Source organism: Peromyscus californicus, unplaced genomic scaffold, assembly GCF_007827085.1.
Source record: "Peromyscus californicus insignis strain IS unplaced genomic scaffold, ASM782708v3 Scaffold_12__1_contigs__length_115047231, whole genome shotgun sequence".
Classification (NCBI taxonomy): Eukaryota; Metazoa; Chordata; class Mammalia; order Rodentia; family Cricetidae; genus Peromyscus; species Peromyscus californicus.
Window position 1 is genome coordinate 90425977 of NW_026294413.1, and position 18468 is coordinate 90444444.

Consider the following 18468-nt stretch of genomic DNA (forward strand, 5'->3'; position numbering starts at 1 on the left):
CCCAGCACCCAGGAGGTGGAGGCAGGATGATCCGAAGTTCAAGTTCGTCCTTCGTTACACAGCAAGACTAAGGCCAGCTTGGGCTGCAAGAGACTTTCTCAAAAATAAAACAAGAGGCCTGGAGAGATGGCTCAGCAGTTAAGAGTACTGGCTACTCTTCTAGAGGACCCAGGTTCAACTCCCAGCACTCACATGACAGCTTAGAACTGTCTGTAATTCTAGTTCTAGGGGACCTGACACCCTCACACAGACATAGTAGGTAGAACACCAATGTACATGAAATAAAAATAAAGCATAAAAAATCCTACCCCCCCCCAAAAAACCCAAAATTCCACTAACCTTTTGGTTATCAAAAGAAAATATGAATTCTTCAGCTTTAGAGATGTTTTAAAATAATAAGTAAAATCACATTGGTTGAACAGGGTATACAGTGTCCTGAATTTACAAGCACTTTAAATCTTTCTAGTTTTATAATTTATAATCTGACTAAATTACTTCTTAACCTAACTCATCAACGAACTGTTTGTTTGTTTGTTTGAGACAGGGTTTCTCTCTGTAACAGCTCTGACTGTTCTGGAACTTGCTCTGTAAACCAGGCTGGCCTTGAACTCACAGAGATCTACCTGCCTCTGCCTCCTGAGTGCTGGGATTAAAGGTGTGTGCCACCACCGCCCGGCTGATTGTTTTTATTTTTTAACCGTCTAGGCTTGGCAAGAATTCCTTGCCCTTTTAAGATAATGTATAAGACTCTTGAGCCCACTTTACAGAAACAGTTAAGACAGACTAACAACAGAGATTAATTTGATAATTGGTAATACCCAGATAATTCAGATGCTAAATATAATTTTTCTTTCTTTTCTTTTTTTCTTTTTGACTTGACCAAGCTGGTTGATTAATTCCTCTTGTTACATCACCTAATTACTCCTCTTTCTCATACGTTGACAATTAGCATTCTTGACTATTACCAGTTATCTTTATCTTTCTTTTTCTTTCCTTTTACAAATTACAGTTGAAGCAAAAAGATCACTTACCTTGAAGGTTTTCTTTCTCTCCTTCTTCCCCTTTCTTTCTCTCTCTCACCCTCTTTCTCTGGCACAGGGTCTCACTATCTAGTCCTGGCTGGCCTGGAAGTCCATGTCTAGACCAAGGCTTTCAACTTGCAAGGATCCTTGGGCCTCTGCCTCCTGAATGCTGGGATGACAGACATGTGTCATCACACCCTGCTTGAAAGTTTTACTTCGCTACAAGCCAGGTGCACCCTGCTTGTGCTAGTCTAGTAAAAAGAGGTATCAAGAATAAAATACCGTAATACAATTTGGAGCCTTTCATATAATGTAAGAATTGGCTCCAAACCACCTTTCTTTAAAACTAAGCGTCTCTTCAAGAGGGTGACTAGTTGGCAGAGAATCTAAGGGGTGAGTTCTCATACAAGGATCACAACACTGAAGATAATTCTGTGAAACTATAATACAAGTCTATCATAAAACTTCTGAAACAATTTTTTTATCTTTCAAGAGCTCATGGGAAAAATCTAGTAGCTTTAATTTCAAACACGTAACTTCATGTTCATTACCATATTTGGATTTGCTCTACGGGATTTGGATTTGGTTCAGTTGAAGTAGCTGGAGAACCAGGAAGCTAATGCTCTTTTTTTCAATAATCATACTTTTTTGAATGACAGTGGAAGGGACTGGTGGGGTTAGCGGGTAGATTTTTGGAAAATATTAGTGATTTTGCCACTTTCTCTGTATACTGATAAACTCCTTGTATAATAGTAGAGAAATAAAGCAGTGTGAAGCTGGAGAAAAGGTCGCAACAAGAACAGAAAAGACAGCGTTCTAGCCCTTACACGCTCCATTTCCAACTGTCACCCTACAGTCAAGGAGAACCAAGAAGCTATTTAAGCCTCTTCCAAAATCTCTTCATGAAACAGAAATGCCCTCAGTTCGCGAGACAAGCACTTTACTGACGGAGGTATTTCCCCCCAGCAATTGTATCTTCTTCATTTTTATTTTAAAAGGCACTTTCCTTTGTGATATATAGGAGAGGCGGTGGTCATAATTTCAGCATGTCAAACTTCAAGGCCAGGTAAGAACTAATGATTTGTCAACACAGGCAAGGGTTTTAAACTCAGTACGGTGATAGCCAGGCGTCCAGAAAAAAAAAAAAAAAAAAGACGTTTTGGGGTCTACGACCTACCAATTAACCGTAAACGCCGTTAATGACACAATTTCGGATTTCAGAGATTTGTGAGTTAGCACCACTTTGCAGGAGTTAAGACTGAAAACTTGGAGCAGGGTTGGAAAGGTTATGGGGCCAACAGCAGGGACTTTTTTTTCTAAGGTTGCTGACGAAATTCGGTGCAGAGGTAAAACTGCCTCAAGTTCCCCCGAGCGGTCTTCACTCCAGGCTCAGGTTAACCGCGCGCCAGCGTGACAGAGACAGTCCCCGACACGCTCAAAAAAGGGAAGGAGATCGACGCTCGCAGACGGCGCGGTCTGCGCGGTCACACCTCTGAGCAGAGCCCGGCGGTCGGGAAGGAATCTTCCCGGCCAGCCCCGCAGCGGTGACGGGCGTCGCAGCCAGCCAATGGGCGTGCCGGAGGCGGGCCTGACGGGCCTGGAGGGGCGGGATTTCCCGCGCGGCCGCCGCTGAGAGCCCGGTTGGGGCGGCGGCGCCTTCGAGAGGGCGGGCCGGGTCAGCTGCTGCAGGCGGGGCCGCGCGCGCGGAGCTGTGGGCGGCTGCCGAGTGTCCTGCCGCCGCCCAGCCTTCGCCACGATGCCGGGGATCGACAAGCTGCCCATTGAAGAGACGCTGGAAGACAGTCCGCAGGTGAGGCGCGGGCGGCGGCTGGGGACAGCGCGCGGCCTAGCGCGGGCCTGGCGCCTCAGGTGCCCGCGGCCCAGGTGGGCACCGCCGCCCGGGGTCGCTGCCTGCCGGGACCGCGCCCTGCACTCGCGGGCCGGCCTGGAGGCCCGCACGGCTGGGCCGCGGACTGAGACGGAGCGGCCGCCGCTGCCTCCGGTGGGGCCTGGCGCTTGCTTGAATCCGCGCCGGGTCTCCTTTGCATTTCACGGGAGGTGCTGTTTTTTTATCTTTTTATCGCGATGGTACGATGTGGTGAGATAAGCCCTTGGTCCTGGCGTTTTTCGGAGGAGGCCTGGCACGCCGGGGACGGCGGTGGCTGCTTCCCTTCGGAAGGGGCTGCGGGGCGGAGTGTGCCACGCCGGTGGACGCAGGAGCGCGCGCCTTGCTCCCCGCGGGGTGTCGTGTCCGGAGTCTCGGGCCGGCGGCTGTCACTTGAGCTGCGCACCCCGGGTGACGGGAAGGCGCCTACGCTGCTGAGCCCTGGGTTGCAGACTTGGCCCGAATAAACTCATCAAAATAAAAGCCCTGTTTTGTGCGTTGTTGGGAAGGATGCTGGTGTGGTTGCTCTAGCTGGAGACAGTTTGGGAAAGCGTGACTGTTTTTCAGCACTGAATGAAATCAGTTGTATTTTGAAAGGTGTTAGGGCCTCTAACTTGCGTCCACTTCATCCTTATGGCCGCTTTTATATATAGTAAGGGCTATAAAACAATGTTGCTGGTGGATTTCTTAAATATTACTGGCCGAGAAATACATTTCATATGGCATTTATAGTGTAATGTCCCCCCCCCCCAAAAAAAAAAAGGAAAAGAAAAGGGCTGGAGCTTGTTTTCCTGGATGACACATTTGCCATGGATTTTGTGCCAGTTCTGATTTCCAGGTTGAAATTGGGCGCTGATTGTAGAGTTGATTTATTTTTTTTCTCATTCTGAAAGCTATCTTCATAGGCCAGTTGCTCGGAGGTAATATACTCTTATCAGGCAGTATGGGAAAGAGAAACCCACAGTTTGGGTTATCTCACAGCTGGTTTAAATTTTGCTTAATGACTTTCTCTGTAAAATCTTAAGCTATATTTCAGATGATTTGCAACAATTTTGTGGTTGTATTGGTCAGCGTAACTTTATCTTTTTACTTTTTAAAAATTAAGACTCAATACAATGACTTCTTTGACCCAGTCTACTTTTTATAGCCCATAAAGACTATAAAGAGTATGGGTTGCCAGTGCCCTGTCTGTGACTTTCGACGTAGAGATAATCTTGAATTTTCCGTGTAATTAGTTTACAGCTTGAATCAGGCTCCTTCTGTAGCCCAGGCCAGCCTCAAACACGAGCTCCTCCTGCCCCTGACTGCTGATTGCAAGCTTGAACCACAAGGACTTGCAGTTGTTGTTATTGTTGTTTTTAGTTTAAAATTTGCTTTTATGTGGGTGGGTGTTCTGGCTGCATGTGTTTGTGTACCACTTACCCACATAGGTCAGAAGAGGAACTGGAACTGTTTCTGATGGTTGTGAGCTGCCATGTGGGCTCTGGAAATTGAACCTGATCCTCTAGAAGAGCAGCTCTGTTCTTCACCACTGAGTCATCTCTCCAGCCCCTGTTTTTTTAATTTAAAACAATTTTTGGGGGGACTGGAGAATGGATCCAGGACCTTGCACTTGCTAGGCAAATGCTGTACCACTAAGATAAATCCTCAATCTTGTTTCTATTTATTTATTTATTTATTTATTTATTTATTTATTTATTTATTTATTTATTTATTTATTTATTGTGTGTATATAAGTTGTACATGTATGTATATATGTGTTTGCATGTCTGTGTATGTGTGCTCATGTGCATGGAGGTCCAGAACTGATTCATCTTCCTTGATTGCTTACCATTTCTTTATTGAAGCAGGGTCTTTCTCTGAACCCTGGTTTGTTAATTCAGCTAGTCTAGCTTGCCAGCTTGCCCCAGGTATCTACTCTGTCTCTGCCATACAAGTGCTGAGAGTGCATGGGATCTCCACACATGTCCAGTTTTTACATGGGTTCCGGGGAATCTGGACTCTGGTCCTCGAGTTTGCAGGGTAAGGGCCTTATCTACTGAGCTACCTTCCCAGCCCTATTAGAACATGATTATGCGTATGCAGCTGTTCTTGTACATACACGCATGGAGAGGCTAGAGTGCCAACTCAGGTGTCATTCCTCCTCAGCCTCCGCCTAGCTTGTTGTTTTGAGATAGTGTCTCCCATAGAGACCGGGATCTCTCAGGGGATCATATAGGCCAGGCTGGCTGGGCAGCAAGCCCCAAGGACCTGCTTGTCTATGCCTTCCCAGCACTGGGATTACATGCACCTGCCACCATACCCAGCTTTTTACATGAGTGCTTTATAGCTTAAATGTCTTCACGGTATTCTGAGTTAAAGATTCCAAGCCTGCATATTTCCTTAAGTGATTTAACAGATATCTCTTAAAATGTTTTATTAGCGTATTAGCATATATTGATTCCACATAACAATGAATTTTGTTATGACATTTCCATTTTTATTGTATTTGCCCCTCACCTCTCTTGTTCTCCCTTTCTCTTCCCAATTAGTCCTCTTACTTTCATGTCTTTTAAAATGATCCTTGTTTTGTTTTGAGAGGAAACTATTGTGTTGCTCGGGCTAGCTCGAGAGATCCCTCTGCCTCAGCCTCCAGAATAGTTAGGACTACAGCAAGTGTACCATATCCATCTCTCATTGTTGTACTTTTAGAGTTTTTCCAAAGTTTTACTTTTATAAATAGGGCTGAGGTGAATGCTTTTGGGTATATATCTTTCTCAGTTTATCTAGAAAATAATCCAATAAGAATAATAAAGAATAGGAAAACTCTAAAAGCTCCTAATGTACTTTTTTAAAAAAATTTTATTTGATTTTGCGAGACAGGGTTTCTCTGTGTAGTCTTAGCTGTCTTGGAACTCTCTTTGTAGACTAGACTGGCCTGGAAGTCAGAGAGATCCTCCTGCCTCTGCCTCCTGAGTGCTGGGATTAAAGGCATGCGCCATCACTGCCCGGCTTAGTGTACACCTTTTTAAAATAGATCTTTCAATCCTAATCAAAAGTGACCCACTGGGTGGAGGATGTAGGTCAGTGGTAGATCTCTGGCCTAGCAGTTAAGGCCATGGATTTGATTTCCAGTGCTGTAGCTTCTCCAGTCCCAGCAAAATGGCCTGTGGCCTATTAGTTGCTAAGTTGAAAAGTTAGAGCTTGGTGGCTCATGTCTGTAGTCCCAGCATTTCAGAGGCTGAAGCAGAATGACCACCATGAGTTTGAGGCCGGCTTGCCCTATCTTAAAATGAACAACTATATGTGTGTATTGGGGCAAGGTAGTGCCATCCTTTGGATTGTAAGCTTTAATTATCCCCTACTTTTTTGTTGTTGTTGTTGTTTTTTAAATATGGCCACCATGAATTGCTTCCTGTTTTACTTGTAAGCACACCCTTGTTCTTGCTATTTTTGTTTGTTTGTTTTTCGAGGCAGCATTTCTGTGTAGTCCTGGTGTCCTAGAATTCTCTCTGTAGACCAAGCTGGCCTCAAACTCAGAGATCTGTTCTGTCTTCCACATGCTGGGATAAAAGTGTGCACTACCATGCCCAGCTTTTTTTGTTTGTTTGTTTGTTTTTTTGTTTTGTTGAGACAGGGTTTCTCTGTGTAGCTTTGCGCCTTTCCTGGAACTCACTCGGTAGCCCACGCTGGCCTCGAACAGTGCTGGGATTAAAGGCATGCGCCACCACCGCCTGCCATGCCCAGCTTTTATGCTGCTATTTTAATGAAATGAAACAGAATAAAAAAATCCTTTGACTTCTTGATATTACTATCAAAAGAGTTTAAATAGGTTAAAAGTCAGAATTACTAGAGTTCTAGTATTTTACTGCTTTTAGCAAAAGTTTTTCATTGTCTGATTTATATACTGATTTATGTAAACTTTAAATTTTTTTTTTTATAGACAAGATCTTTACTGGGTGTATTTGAAGAAGATGCTACTGCTATTTCCAATTATATGAACCAATTGTACCAAGCTATGCACCGGATTTATGATGCACAGGTAAAGAATTAAAAGGCTCACACAATACTGGTTAAAAGAGACTCTCTCAGTACCTGAGGATAGAGGTAGTGTCTCCTTGACTTACTGCTACGTACCTCACTTGTTCTTAGGACCAGAGTAATATCTGTTGAAAGGGTGAATGAATACTGTGGTGGTTTGACTAGGAATGGCCCCTATAGACTCATGTATTTGAATGTTTGGCCCTAGGGAGTGGCATTATTGGGAGGTGTGGCCTTGTATCATTATTGGGGTGGCCTTTGAGATCTCATATGCTCAAGTTAGGCCTAGTATGGCATTTACTTCTGCTGCCTGCAGATCAAGATGTAAAACTCTCAGCTTCTTCTCGAGCACCACATCTGCCTGCATGCTGCCATGTTTCCCTGCAGTGACAATAATAGACTAAACCTCTCAAACTGTAACCAGCCCCAGTTAAGTGTTTTCCTTTATAAGAGTGGCAGTGATCATGGTTTCTCTTCACAACAATAGATACCCTAGCCAAGACAAATACTAAGTATAATATTACAGAACTTACGTTTCAGTTGGATTTGTAGTACTAAAGAAGTGACAGGATTGTAGGGTCTGCCCCATCTCCTCAAACATAGTGAGAGCTTTCTTATTGGAATTTACTCATAGTGAATTGACTGAAGACCCCATATTGTTGTATTTTCCTTAATCATGCTTTTAACTTTAAGGAGTCCTTTCTTTTTTTTTGGAGTAAAGGCTTTGAAAGTAGCCAGCCTTTATCTAGTTAGTAGAAGGCTGTGACTAATTTTTCTTGTAGAGTAGACATAAAGCTTAAGTCTATGTTTGTATAATTTATAAGCTTTAACAGCAGCCTGTGTTCTGTTGATGTACTTTATTTATTTGGGATTAGTTACGTATATTAATTTTGTTTTCCTTCCTTTTCTATCTATTGCTATGATAGTTGTGTCTTCCCACCCCCACCCCCCATAGGTTTTACAAGGCTTCATTCTGGCCACAGATGTTCAGTTAAAAGATGAAGCGTTATTTTATTATATCAAGACTGAAAAAACCTGAATTAACCAAAATGCCATTCTTCTGGCTATGTTGCTTTATTAGGTCCTATGTTAAGCACATTGTTGTTATGTTATTGAATGTTCCTAGTCTCTAAATTGAAGAATAATCAGTCATTCTCATAGAATCTCTACAGATTTTGCTGACATTATGTACAGTTTACCTCTAGCTCTAAATATATTTAGTGCTTAGTTCTCACCAGCAGAAACCCTCAAAACAAAACAAAAAAACAGGTAAAACATATACCTGAAGCTGGGTATGGTATTGCATATCTGTAATCTCAGCACTTGGGAGGCAGAGGATCAGCAGTTCAAGGCCATCCTCAGCTACAAAGCAAGTTTGAGGCCAGCCAGGGCTATATGAGTCCATGTCTTAAAAAAAGAAAAGAAAAAAGTATGTACCTGTAACATTGCTGAATTCCTTGACAGTGCCTCTCTTCTGGTTTATATCTTCTTTTGAAACACTTTTTTTTTTTTAACTTCTTTATTGACTCTTTGGGAGTTTCACATCATTCACCCCAGTTCTGTGAAACCCTTTTAATGGTAGTTCCTTTTCCATTGCTGAGAAGTTAAAAAAAATACATGTATGGTATAAAGTGATAATAAATGAAGGTGGCCTAGAGATCATCAGTTAACGTTTTTCTTAACTGTGTATTGTGCTAATTTGAATCCTGGTCTTTTTCCTTAGAATGAACTAAGTGCAGCAACACACCTGACATCGAAACTTCTAAAAGAATATGAAAAGCAGGTATATATAGCAAGATTTGAAAGCATGGTTTAACATGTGTAACTGTGTGTGTGTGTGTGAAAACTTTTTCATCCAGAATCTTTTATTTTAGTGTTTTAGAGCAAGGCTCTAAACATATAGATCAGGCTCTTCTCAAACTTATGGTCCTCCTGCTTTAACCTTCCGAGTGCTAGTATTCAAGGCATACACTACCATGCATGACCTCTTAGGACTTCTTGAATTTACAAAATATGCCATTGAAGTTTCACCAAGTCCTTATTGTTAGTGACTTAATGTTAGAACCACGGTTGTCTGCTTTTCCAGATTTCTCCTTTTTACTAACAAAGAAACTGAGCTTTGTTCAAGGTTATGCTGTTAGTTGTTGGAGAAACCTGAGCTAAAGCCAAATCTTTGAACTCCTAGTATTAAGTACATTTCTGTGGTGATATTTTGTTTGTGCTTTAACAAATAAATCTTGCTTGAAGATCAGAGGGTGGAGCTAGCCATTAGTTAACCATAGAGGTCTATAGGTCTGTATAGAGAGGAGATAATATATATATATATTGTTGGGTGGAGACAGGAGCTCATCTCCTTTTTGGTCTGAGGAGTCATGGAGGTAAGAGGTGACTTCCGACTGCTCATTTACTTCTCTGATCTTTCAGCATTTACCCCGATATCTCACTTTGGGTTTTTAATTATTAAGACCAATTAGAATTTATGCTACACATTCCAGTATATCATGTTAGTTGATTACTTTATAGACATTTAAAATAGTGTTTATTTTTTTTTTTTTTTTTGGTTTTTCGAGACAGGGTTTCTCTGTGTAGCTTTGCGCCTTTCCTGGAACTCACTTGGTAGTCCAGGCTGGCCTTGAACTCACAGAGATCCGCCTGGCTCTGCCTCCCGAGTGCTGGGATTAAAGGCGTGCTCCACCACCACCCGGCTTAAAATAGTGTTTATTAATTATGAAGATTCTTTTATTAAAGGGATATTTTTGGAGCATGCTCAAAATTTTAGAAGTTTCTTTTTATTTTATTATTAACAGATTTTCTATTCATTTTACATAGCAACCACAATCCCCCCTCCTCCCTTTTCCTGCCCCCCAGCCTTCCCCCCCAACCCACCCCCCATTCCCACCTCCTCCAAGTCAAGGTCTCCCATGGGGAGTCAGTAGAGCCTGGTACATTCAGTTGAGGCTAGAAGTTTCTAACAGTACTTGAAAGCACAAATTGTGTTATTCATAAAAATACAGCATTGAACATTTATCTCATCTGTATTTCTCACTTTTCAGCGTTTTCCTTTGGGGGGCGATGATGAAGTTATGAGCTCTACTTTACAGCAGTTTTCAAAGGTTATAGATGAGGTAAGTTTTGGTCTTGTTTGAATAGGTGGTTTTACAACTAAGTTACTCAAGTTATTCAGCTTTTACTGAAAACTATAAAAAGTTTACTACATTTATTTTGTGTGTGTTCATGCGTGAGTGCAGGGGTACCATAGTTTGTGTGTGGTGGTTAGAGGACAACTTAGAGGGATAGGTTCTCTCCTCCCGTCTGATCGTTGGGTTAGCTGTCAGTCATCAGACTTGGTAGTAGGTGCTAATACCCACTGAGCCGTCTTCCCAGCCTTTATTTGGGGAACCAGTGTAGTTACGATTCTATAAGAAGTTTTGTTACAAAGAATAGTATCAGAAGGCACAATTTCCACTTCATGATAGTTTTCATAATATCAATATTTTCTTATCTAGTTAAAACATTTTCCCAAGAATAAACTTACCTGTGAGCTTCATCTATTCCTAGTCCATGAATCATTAAAAAAAAATTTTTTTTTTACTGTTATTTGATATAGACAGAGAAGAGTGAAGCCGTCTGCTGTAGCTAGGCACTTTGTGGTTTTTCTTTTGCTATTGAGCAACACTTTACTGTTCAGTCCTCATTAATCCATGCAAAGGAGCCAAAATTAGTCCTTAATTTCTCAAACCATTAATCATAACAGATCACAAAACAATAACAACATGAAGGTCTAGAAGTTAGAAGAAGAAAAGTAGTGAGATGTGTATGGAGAACCATAACTGTTCTCTACTCTTGCTGTAAAAGCTGTGATTGCTTGTGTGATTATTCTCATATACATACTTTTTTGTCATGCTTGGGATCCAGCCCAGGGCCTCACATGTGCTCGGTAAGTCCTCTACCACTTAGCCCCAGTTTTTCTAATATCTTAATAACTCATCACAGCAGAATATTATCTGAGGCTAACAGTATAAGTAATACTAATGGGTTAGGGATGTAGCTTAGTGGTAGAATACTTGACTAGCATATGTGAGTAGTAGGGTCTGACCCCTGGCACTTCAAGTAAACAAAAAAAAAATGCTTATAGGAAATATTTTCTATTTTTTTAAATTATGGTAAAATATATTAACATTCATGATATTTAATCTATTTGCAGTGTTGTACAACTGTAATAGCTGTTTAGATCAAGAACATTTTCATTGCTGGGTGATGGTGGCATAAGCCTTTAATCCCAGCACTCGGGAGGCAGAGGCAGGCAGCTAGCTATCTGTGAGTTTGAGGCCAGCCTGGTCTACAGAGTGAGTTTTAGGACAGCCAGGGCTACACAGAGAAACCCTGTCTTGAAAAATAAAACAAAACAAAAACATTTCATCTTCCTAAAAGAAGTCTTTTCCCTTTAATCTATCACTTTCCCTCAAATTTTCCTAAGTCCTTGTCAATGATTACAATTTTGCTTTCTGTCTCTATATATTTGCCTGTTTGGATAGTTTATATAAATTAAATTAGCCTTTCATTCCTTTTTTTTGGTTGAATAAATTTCATTGTATAGATATATATTACCACATTTTGTTTATCCATTCATGGGTGTTCTGTTTAGTTACGATCATTCAGATACTAGTTTGAGCTTTTATTTTTTATATGCATTGGTGTTTTGCCTGCATGTATATTTGTATGAGTGTTGGGTACCCTGGAACTGGAGTTACAGATAGTTGTGAGCTGCCATGTGGGTGCTGGAAATTGAACCTGGGTCCTCTCGAAGAGCAGCCAGTGCTCTTAACCACTGAGCCATCTCTCTAGCCCCCTAGTTTGATCTTTTAAATACCAGCTTTCAGTTCTTTTTTGGTATATTCTCAGGAGTGGGATTGCTTGGTTTTGTGGTAATTTTGTGTCTAACTTTTTGAGGGATCACCAGATTGTTTTATGTGTACCCTATAAGCAGTATAAGAGAGTTCTGTTTTTTTCTTTATCCTTGCTAGCAATAATTTTTATTTTAAAAATGATAATCATTTGAGTTGGGTGGTGGTGGCACATGGCTTTTTTTATTCCAACACTTGGGAGGCAGAGGCAGGCGGATCTCTATGAGTTTGAGGCCAGCCTGGTCTACAGAGTGAGTTCTAGGACAGCAGAACTACAGAGAGAAACCCTGTTTCAAAATGCCAAAAAAAAAATAAAATAAAATGAAAAGTAATCATTTAATGGGAGTGAAGTCATTTTGACTTGGAGTGTTTGGATAGTTAATAGATAATGAGCATTTTTTAATGTGATTATCAACCATTTGTAGTCTTTGGGAAAGTGTTCACATCCTTTGCCCATTTTTATTTTTATTTTTTTTATTTTTATTTTAATTTTTTTGGTTTTTCGAGACAGGGTTTCTCTGTGTAGCTTTGCGCCTTTCCTGGGACTCACTTGGTAGCCCAGGCTGGCCTCGAACTCACAGAGATCCGCCTGCCTCAGCCTCCCGAGTGCTGGGATTAAATGCGTGTGCCACCACTGCCCGGCGCTTTGCCCATTTTTAAATGGGCTATTTATTTTTTATTATTAAATTGTAAGAGTTCATTACCTAGATTCAGATTTCTCCTGACACATGGTTGGCAAATGTTTTCTCATTCTGTTTATTATCTTAACTTTCTTGATAGTATATTCTGGTGCACAGTTTTTATTTTAATAGAGTCTATTTTAACATTTTATTTTGTTGCTTGTGCTTTTGATATATCTAAGAGAGTGTTGTCAAATAAAAGATCTTCCTAAATTTTTTTTCTAAAAGTTTCAGGCTGGGCATGATCACGCACACCTTTAGTCCCAGCACTCAGAAGGCAGGGGCAGGTGGATCTCTGAGTGCGAGGCCACCCTGGACCACTGGAGCTATGTAGAGAGGCCTTGTCTCACAAAAAGAAAACAAGTAGAAAAATAAGGAATTTCTTTTTTTTTTTGAGTTTTCGAGACATGGTTTCTCTATGTAGTCCTGCTATCCTGGAACTCACTTTGTAGACCAGGTTGGCCTTGAACTCACAGAGATCTGCCTGCCTCTGCCTCCCAAGTGCTGGGATTAAAGGTGTGTGTCATCATTGCCTGGTAGGAATTTCTCTTTTACCATATAATATTTCATATTATACTACATAATTTTTATTGTTTCCATATGTAAAACTATATCAATCTTTTAAAAGACTAGATTCAAATTTATAGAACATTGGCAAATGTCTGTGTATAGACATTTATTAGTTGTGTCATCTGTTAAGTTATTTGGTCTCTTTGGTCTTTCTTTTACTAGCTTAGTTCTTGTCATGCGGTACTTTCAACTCAACTTGCCGATGCCATGATGTTCCCCATTTCCCAGTTTAAAGAAAGAGATCTGAAAGGTATTGAAGTCAACCTTATGTTTATTTTCATCAGTTGTCAGATCAGTGCTAGAAGAGTGCATTTTATTTCCTATCCTACCACTTCTGACCACAACATGCCACTTTTACTTTAAACAGTTACTAAACATTTATGGAAGTGCTTGATAGATATTAAACTAGTTCCTAACAATAATAATGTCCTTTCCTCAAAAAGGAGATGGGTTAGCACAACAGTGTTTCATAATTAGGTAATGAGAAGGTGCTATGGGGGCTCAGAGGAAATGATCAAAAAGGCTTCACCAAAAACATGACATGAGCATTTTACAATGAAGAGAAATGTGTTAAGAGAAAGGAGTTCTGTTAGGGAGAATAGAATTCACAAAGGTATAGGTTGTAGAAATATATCACTTATTCTGAGAATAATAAGAAATCAGTGCTGGACGTGCTGAAGCAAGAGATGAATGTACAAGAGGATGAGATGGAAGTGAAGCATGGTAAAGATGTTGGACTTAAGTATATGAACAAAAACAAGCCAGTGGATTCTAAAGGATTAAAGAGACACAGTCCTTTTGTTTTTAGAAGAGAATGAGTTTGCTATCTAGGAGACTAAGAAGTTGTGAGAGTCCAGTGAGGGAATAAAGAAGGCTGAAAGATGATAGTGGCGCAGAGTAGAGGTTCATATAGGCTGGGGGAGCTAGAGGCACAGACACATCTAACAACTGTAGTAGTTAGTTAGTGTACTTACTAGTTAGATAATAAGGTTGGTAGGTGACCAAATGAGTGTCTATAGATCTGGTTCTTTTAATAATTTATAAACTCACAGGTAGGTTAAAAAAAAAAAAAGTCATGCATATCAGTGAATGGTAAAGTGCTTGAATTGAAGACAAGTGTCTTTTAGAGATGGAACTAATAACTGAAATGATCCTTAAGAATAGTCAGTTCCAAGGTAGAAAGAACAAGTCACAATCTAGGGAGACTGAATGGCATAATCTTTTTTTTTTCACTCAGTATTTGAAATTATTAATCATATATAAAAAACAAATTAATATGTTAGATTCTAGTATTGTCAATATTTGCATTTCTTAACATTTAAAGTGGCTTTTAATACTTGTTTTGTCTTGTATTTGTGGTAAGTAGATCTTCTGGTGATGTATTGCTAATGATTTTGAATGCTTAGTAGACCAACTGAAACTCATTTTTTCACCTTGATTATAAATTCCTGTTTGAGTTTTAGTTATGGCTTAAATGGTACTAGTTGCTTTATAAATAGAATAAAATATTTTATAACTATGCTAAACTGAAATTACTTTTGAACTTTTTCAGAAATACTTACCCTAAAAGAGGTATTTCAGATTGCTAGTAATGGTAAGTGCTGAATATGTTATACACTAATTTCTTTCATCTATTAGTGTACATCATTGCTGATTTTTTTTGTAATAATTTTAAAAAATTAGCTCAATGAAATGGTTTCTATAACATTATTTAAATCAATGGAGGTACTTTGAATATGCTTTTTACAAAAAAATGTTTGAATGGCAGTTACAGCATTCTTAAAATTTGCTATCCTCATAATGCCTAAAGAGGTTCTAAATATTCTCTTTTACTTATTTCCTAAACATTCCAGTTTTCTTTTTTTCTTCCTTTTTTTTTTTTGAGACAGGGTTTCTCTGTGTTGCCCTGGCTATGCTGGGATTAATTCTGTAGCCCAGGCTGCCCTCGAACTCACAGAGATACGCCTACCTCTGCTTCCTGAGTGCTGGGATTAAAGGCGTGCGCCACCATTGCCTGGGCTTCCTCTTTCTTTCTTTTCCTCTAATATTCTCTTCTCTTTCTGTGCCAGGTCTTGAAGCCACGACCTTGTGCATGCTAGGGAAACACTCTACCACTTTTTTTTAAAAAGTTTTCCAATTTTTAATTAAAAATAAAGTTTTCCTTTTTCTTTTTATTTATTCTTCTCTTATACAATACATTCCTACCTCATTCTTCCCTTCCCTTCACTCCTCCCCTCACCCCCACCCCCATCCCCACTCTCCCAGATCCATTGTTCCTCCATTTCCCTTTGGAAAAGAACAGGCATTTTTAATAGATTATAATTTCTTTGGAAGTTAGTATTTTCTCACAGTTTGATACATAGTCACATAATTTAGGGGGAATGAGGCTGTGGGGAAAAGTTGAATGTAGTAATCATGTGGTAGAGAATTCTTATCTAGCTCTAGTACAGGTGTAGTTTTACAAAGTATGGTTTACTGTTAACACTCATTTCTGTTTTCCAGATCATGATGCTGCAATTAACAGATACAGTCGATTGTCAAAAAAGAGAGAAAATGACAAGGTACGTGTGCACACTTTTAAAAACATTTTTAATGTATTTTTCATGTGTATAGGTGTTTTTTCTACAGGAATGTTTGTGTACCATGTGTGTTAAGTACCTGGGGAGGCCAGAAGAGGGAGTCAGAACCCCTGGAACTGGAGTTTCAGATGGTTGTGAGCCACCATGTGGGTGCTGAGACTTGACCCTAAATCCTCTGGAAGAGGTGTGAGTGCTCTTAACTGCTGAGCCGTTATCTCTCCGGTCTCTGTATACTTTTTCAACATCACAGTTAATGGACATTTCATTAGGTGATTTAGTTTTTCCTGTTTAAAAATAGAGCCAATAGATTGTTGCTGTGGTATTACTCTCAAATTATTTTTTCCTAGCTGTTCAAAACCTTTCTAATCACTGGTCTTCTGCCAGTGTCTGATATTATAATTAAACATAACTGTTTTAAAAGTGTAGCTGATTCTCACTATAAAACTTGGTGGGTTTTTTGTTTTGTATTTTGATAATACTGCATATATTCTGTTTTCATCTGATCCCATGTGTATTCAGAAATACCTTGTGAGATACAGTGTATGCATGCAATAACACTTAATGAAAAAAGAGGGCATGAATTTTAAAGAAAACAAGGAGTGGTATATTGGAAGGTTTAGGGGGAGGAAAAGGAAGGGAGAAATATTGTGATTATATTATAATCTCAGAAAGAAAAAAAATTATAAAAAAGAAAAAAAGATAATTCAGTTTTGTGTTCAGGTTATATGAAAGTATGTATATAAGTATATAAATAGGTATTCATGGTAGTTTGGGTGAGAAAAAGGTAACCTTAAATTGGGTAACACTCTGTGCTGGAAACTCATTAAAAAACAAATCATATGATTAAAACCAAGTAAGTCACACACATACCTCAGTGACTTGTCCCATACAGAACTCAATGAAATTCTGGTATGAGGCTTTCTCTACTTAAAGGGAATATTTATGTTTTGATACTTCTTTAAGAAGTGAAACCCAGAAGTATTACACAATATTTGAGGACAAATGCACTTAAGTAAAGATTAAAGAAGAGAATATTACCAGGTTCTAGATGATTTCAAGGCTTGAGATACAGCTTGCACCAATGCTTGCACATGAGGAGATCTCTGTGCAGGCCTTGGTATTTACAACCCTGGCCACAGCTGTAGGCAGAGGCACATTGCCTGCTTGTGGGAATTGACAACTGAGTAGCATTTAATGTGCAGCAGCCAGTGTGACAGAAAAGGGAATGCGTCTCACACAGTGAGTGAGCATTCCCCAAAACGGCTTTGTTTCTAATAAAACATACAAAGTTTGAAATCTACATTAGTTATTTTCCTTAGAGGGTCTAGGTTATAAAATTTGGCATATTTTATATTGCTTTTGGCTATTCCAAGTATTTTTAAAAAAGTATTTATCTTTAATTAGAAAAATCATTGAGCACCTATTTATCAAACAGTATGTTGGATCCTTTGTGGGAACAATGTGGGTAGGCTCCACTCTTGCTCTCCTGTGCATTCATTGAAGGCTTTTGTGTGACTACATTCCAGAGCACAAGGATGAAGAAACTGTGGGCTAACGTGAGTTAAACGCAGTAATAGAGATTTTTGCTAGTTGTACAGATAAAGCTTTATTGGTGAGTTGGAAAACATTATACTTAGGAGGTGACATATGCATTGTAGATAAGTAGACAACACTTTGGGTACTGAAAAGGACATTCCTTAAAAAAAAATCCCCAAACCAAACAACAGAAATCCCTAAAACCAAAGCAGGTTTTCTGTAGAGACGTGTCTCTGGAGTTGGAAAATATAAGGGTTTAGAGTACTGGCGGTGGGGTAAGATTCTGGGGACATAGCTAAGGTCTGCTGCTACTTTACTTGAAGTTATGTACTAGTTACTTAATTCCATGCCTTTATCCTCTATGCAAAACAAAAATCCCACAAAACAGTTGTGAAAATACAATTAGATAATAAATGCAGAGTATCAATTTTAGCAAGTTTCACTAAATTCTAAACATGTGGCAATAGGAGGAAACCATTACCTTTCATTTCTTTGGATGTATTTGAGGAGAGATGTAGTTGGGAGCTGGGCTTGGTGTTGTAACTCACACACATGATCCCAGCACTTGGGAGGCAAAAGCAGGAGGATCAGTGAAAGTTTGAGACCACCCCAGAGTTCAAACCTACCCTGAGCTACAGAAAGAGACAGTGTTTTAAAACAGACCAACAGCCACCTCCCCCCTCCCTCAAAGCCCAGCCAAGAATAGTTTGGGCCAAATTGCTATATTTATGGCCTTGAAATTTGCATTAGAGGAAGTGAGTAGTCATCAAAGGATGTTAAGTGGGTAAGTAACACCATACAGTTATAGAACAAAAGCTGTAATGAAAATGTGAAAGGGATCATACTAGAGAGAATACAGTAAAAGAGTACTAGAGCCAGGCAGTGGTGAGCACGCCTTTAATCCCAGCACTCAGGAGGCAGAGGCAGGCAGATCTCTGTGAGTTTGAGGCCAGCCTTGTCTACAGAGAGAGTTCTAGGACAGGCTCCAAAGCTACACAGAGAAACCCTGTCTCGAAAAACTAAAAAAAGAAAACAAAACAAAAAAAGAGTACTAGAATAATTTGCATAGTCATAATAAAGGTTGTTATTAAAAGAAGAGAAAAAGGAATTTTGAGAGTTGTTCCTCATCTCTCACTGGGAATTGAACCCAGGGCCTTGTGAATGGTAGGCAAACACTCTGCCACTGAGACACACTTCCCAACCCTACTTTTGAGAGAGAGAGAGAGTTCATAAAGAGAAATGACAAGTCCTATAGTAGGAGGTCAACTCCAA

The 18468-nt window shown here is 39.8% G+C and overlaps 1 protein-coding gene across 1 annotated transcript in view; it reads left to right on the forward strand.

Annotated features, from left to right (window-relative positions):
• The first annotated feature begins 2651 nt into the window (after positions 1 to 2651).
• Appl1 (adaptor protein, phosphotyrosine interacting with PH domain and leucine zipper 1) overlaps positions 2652 to 18468 on the forward strand; it is a 44355-nt gene continuing 28538 nt past the window's right edge. The window contains exons 1-7 of the mRNA XM_052733820.1: positions 2652 to 2832; positions 6830 to 6928; positions 8651 to 8710; positions 9981 to 10052; positions 13244 to 13331; positions 14634 to 14675; positions 15584 to 15642. Of these exons, the coding sequence (XP_052589780.1) occupies positions 2779 to 2832; positions 6830 to 6928; positions 8651 to 8710; positions 9981 to 10052; positions 13244 to 13331; positions 14634 to 14675; positions 15584 to 15642 (474 nt within the window). The 5' untranslated portion in view covers positions 2652 to 2778. The remainder of the gene's footprint in view (positions 2833 to 6829; positions 6929 to 8650; positions 8711 to 9980; positions 10053 to 13243; positions 13332 to 14633; positions 14676 to 15583; positions 15643 to 18468) is intronic.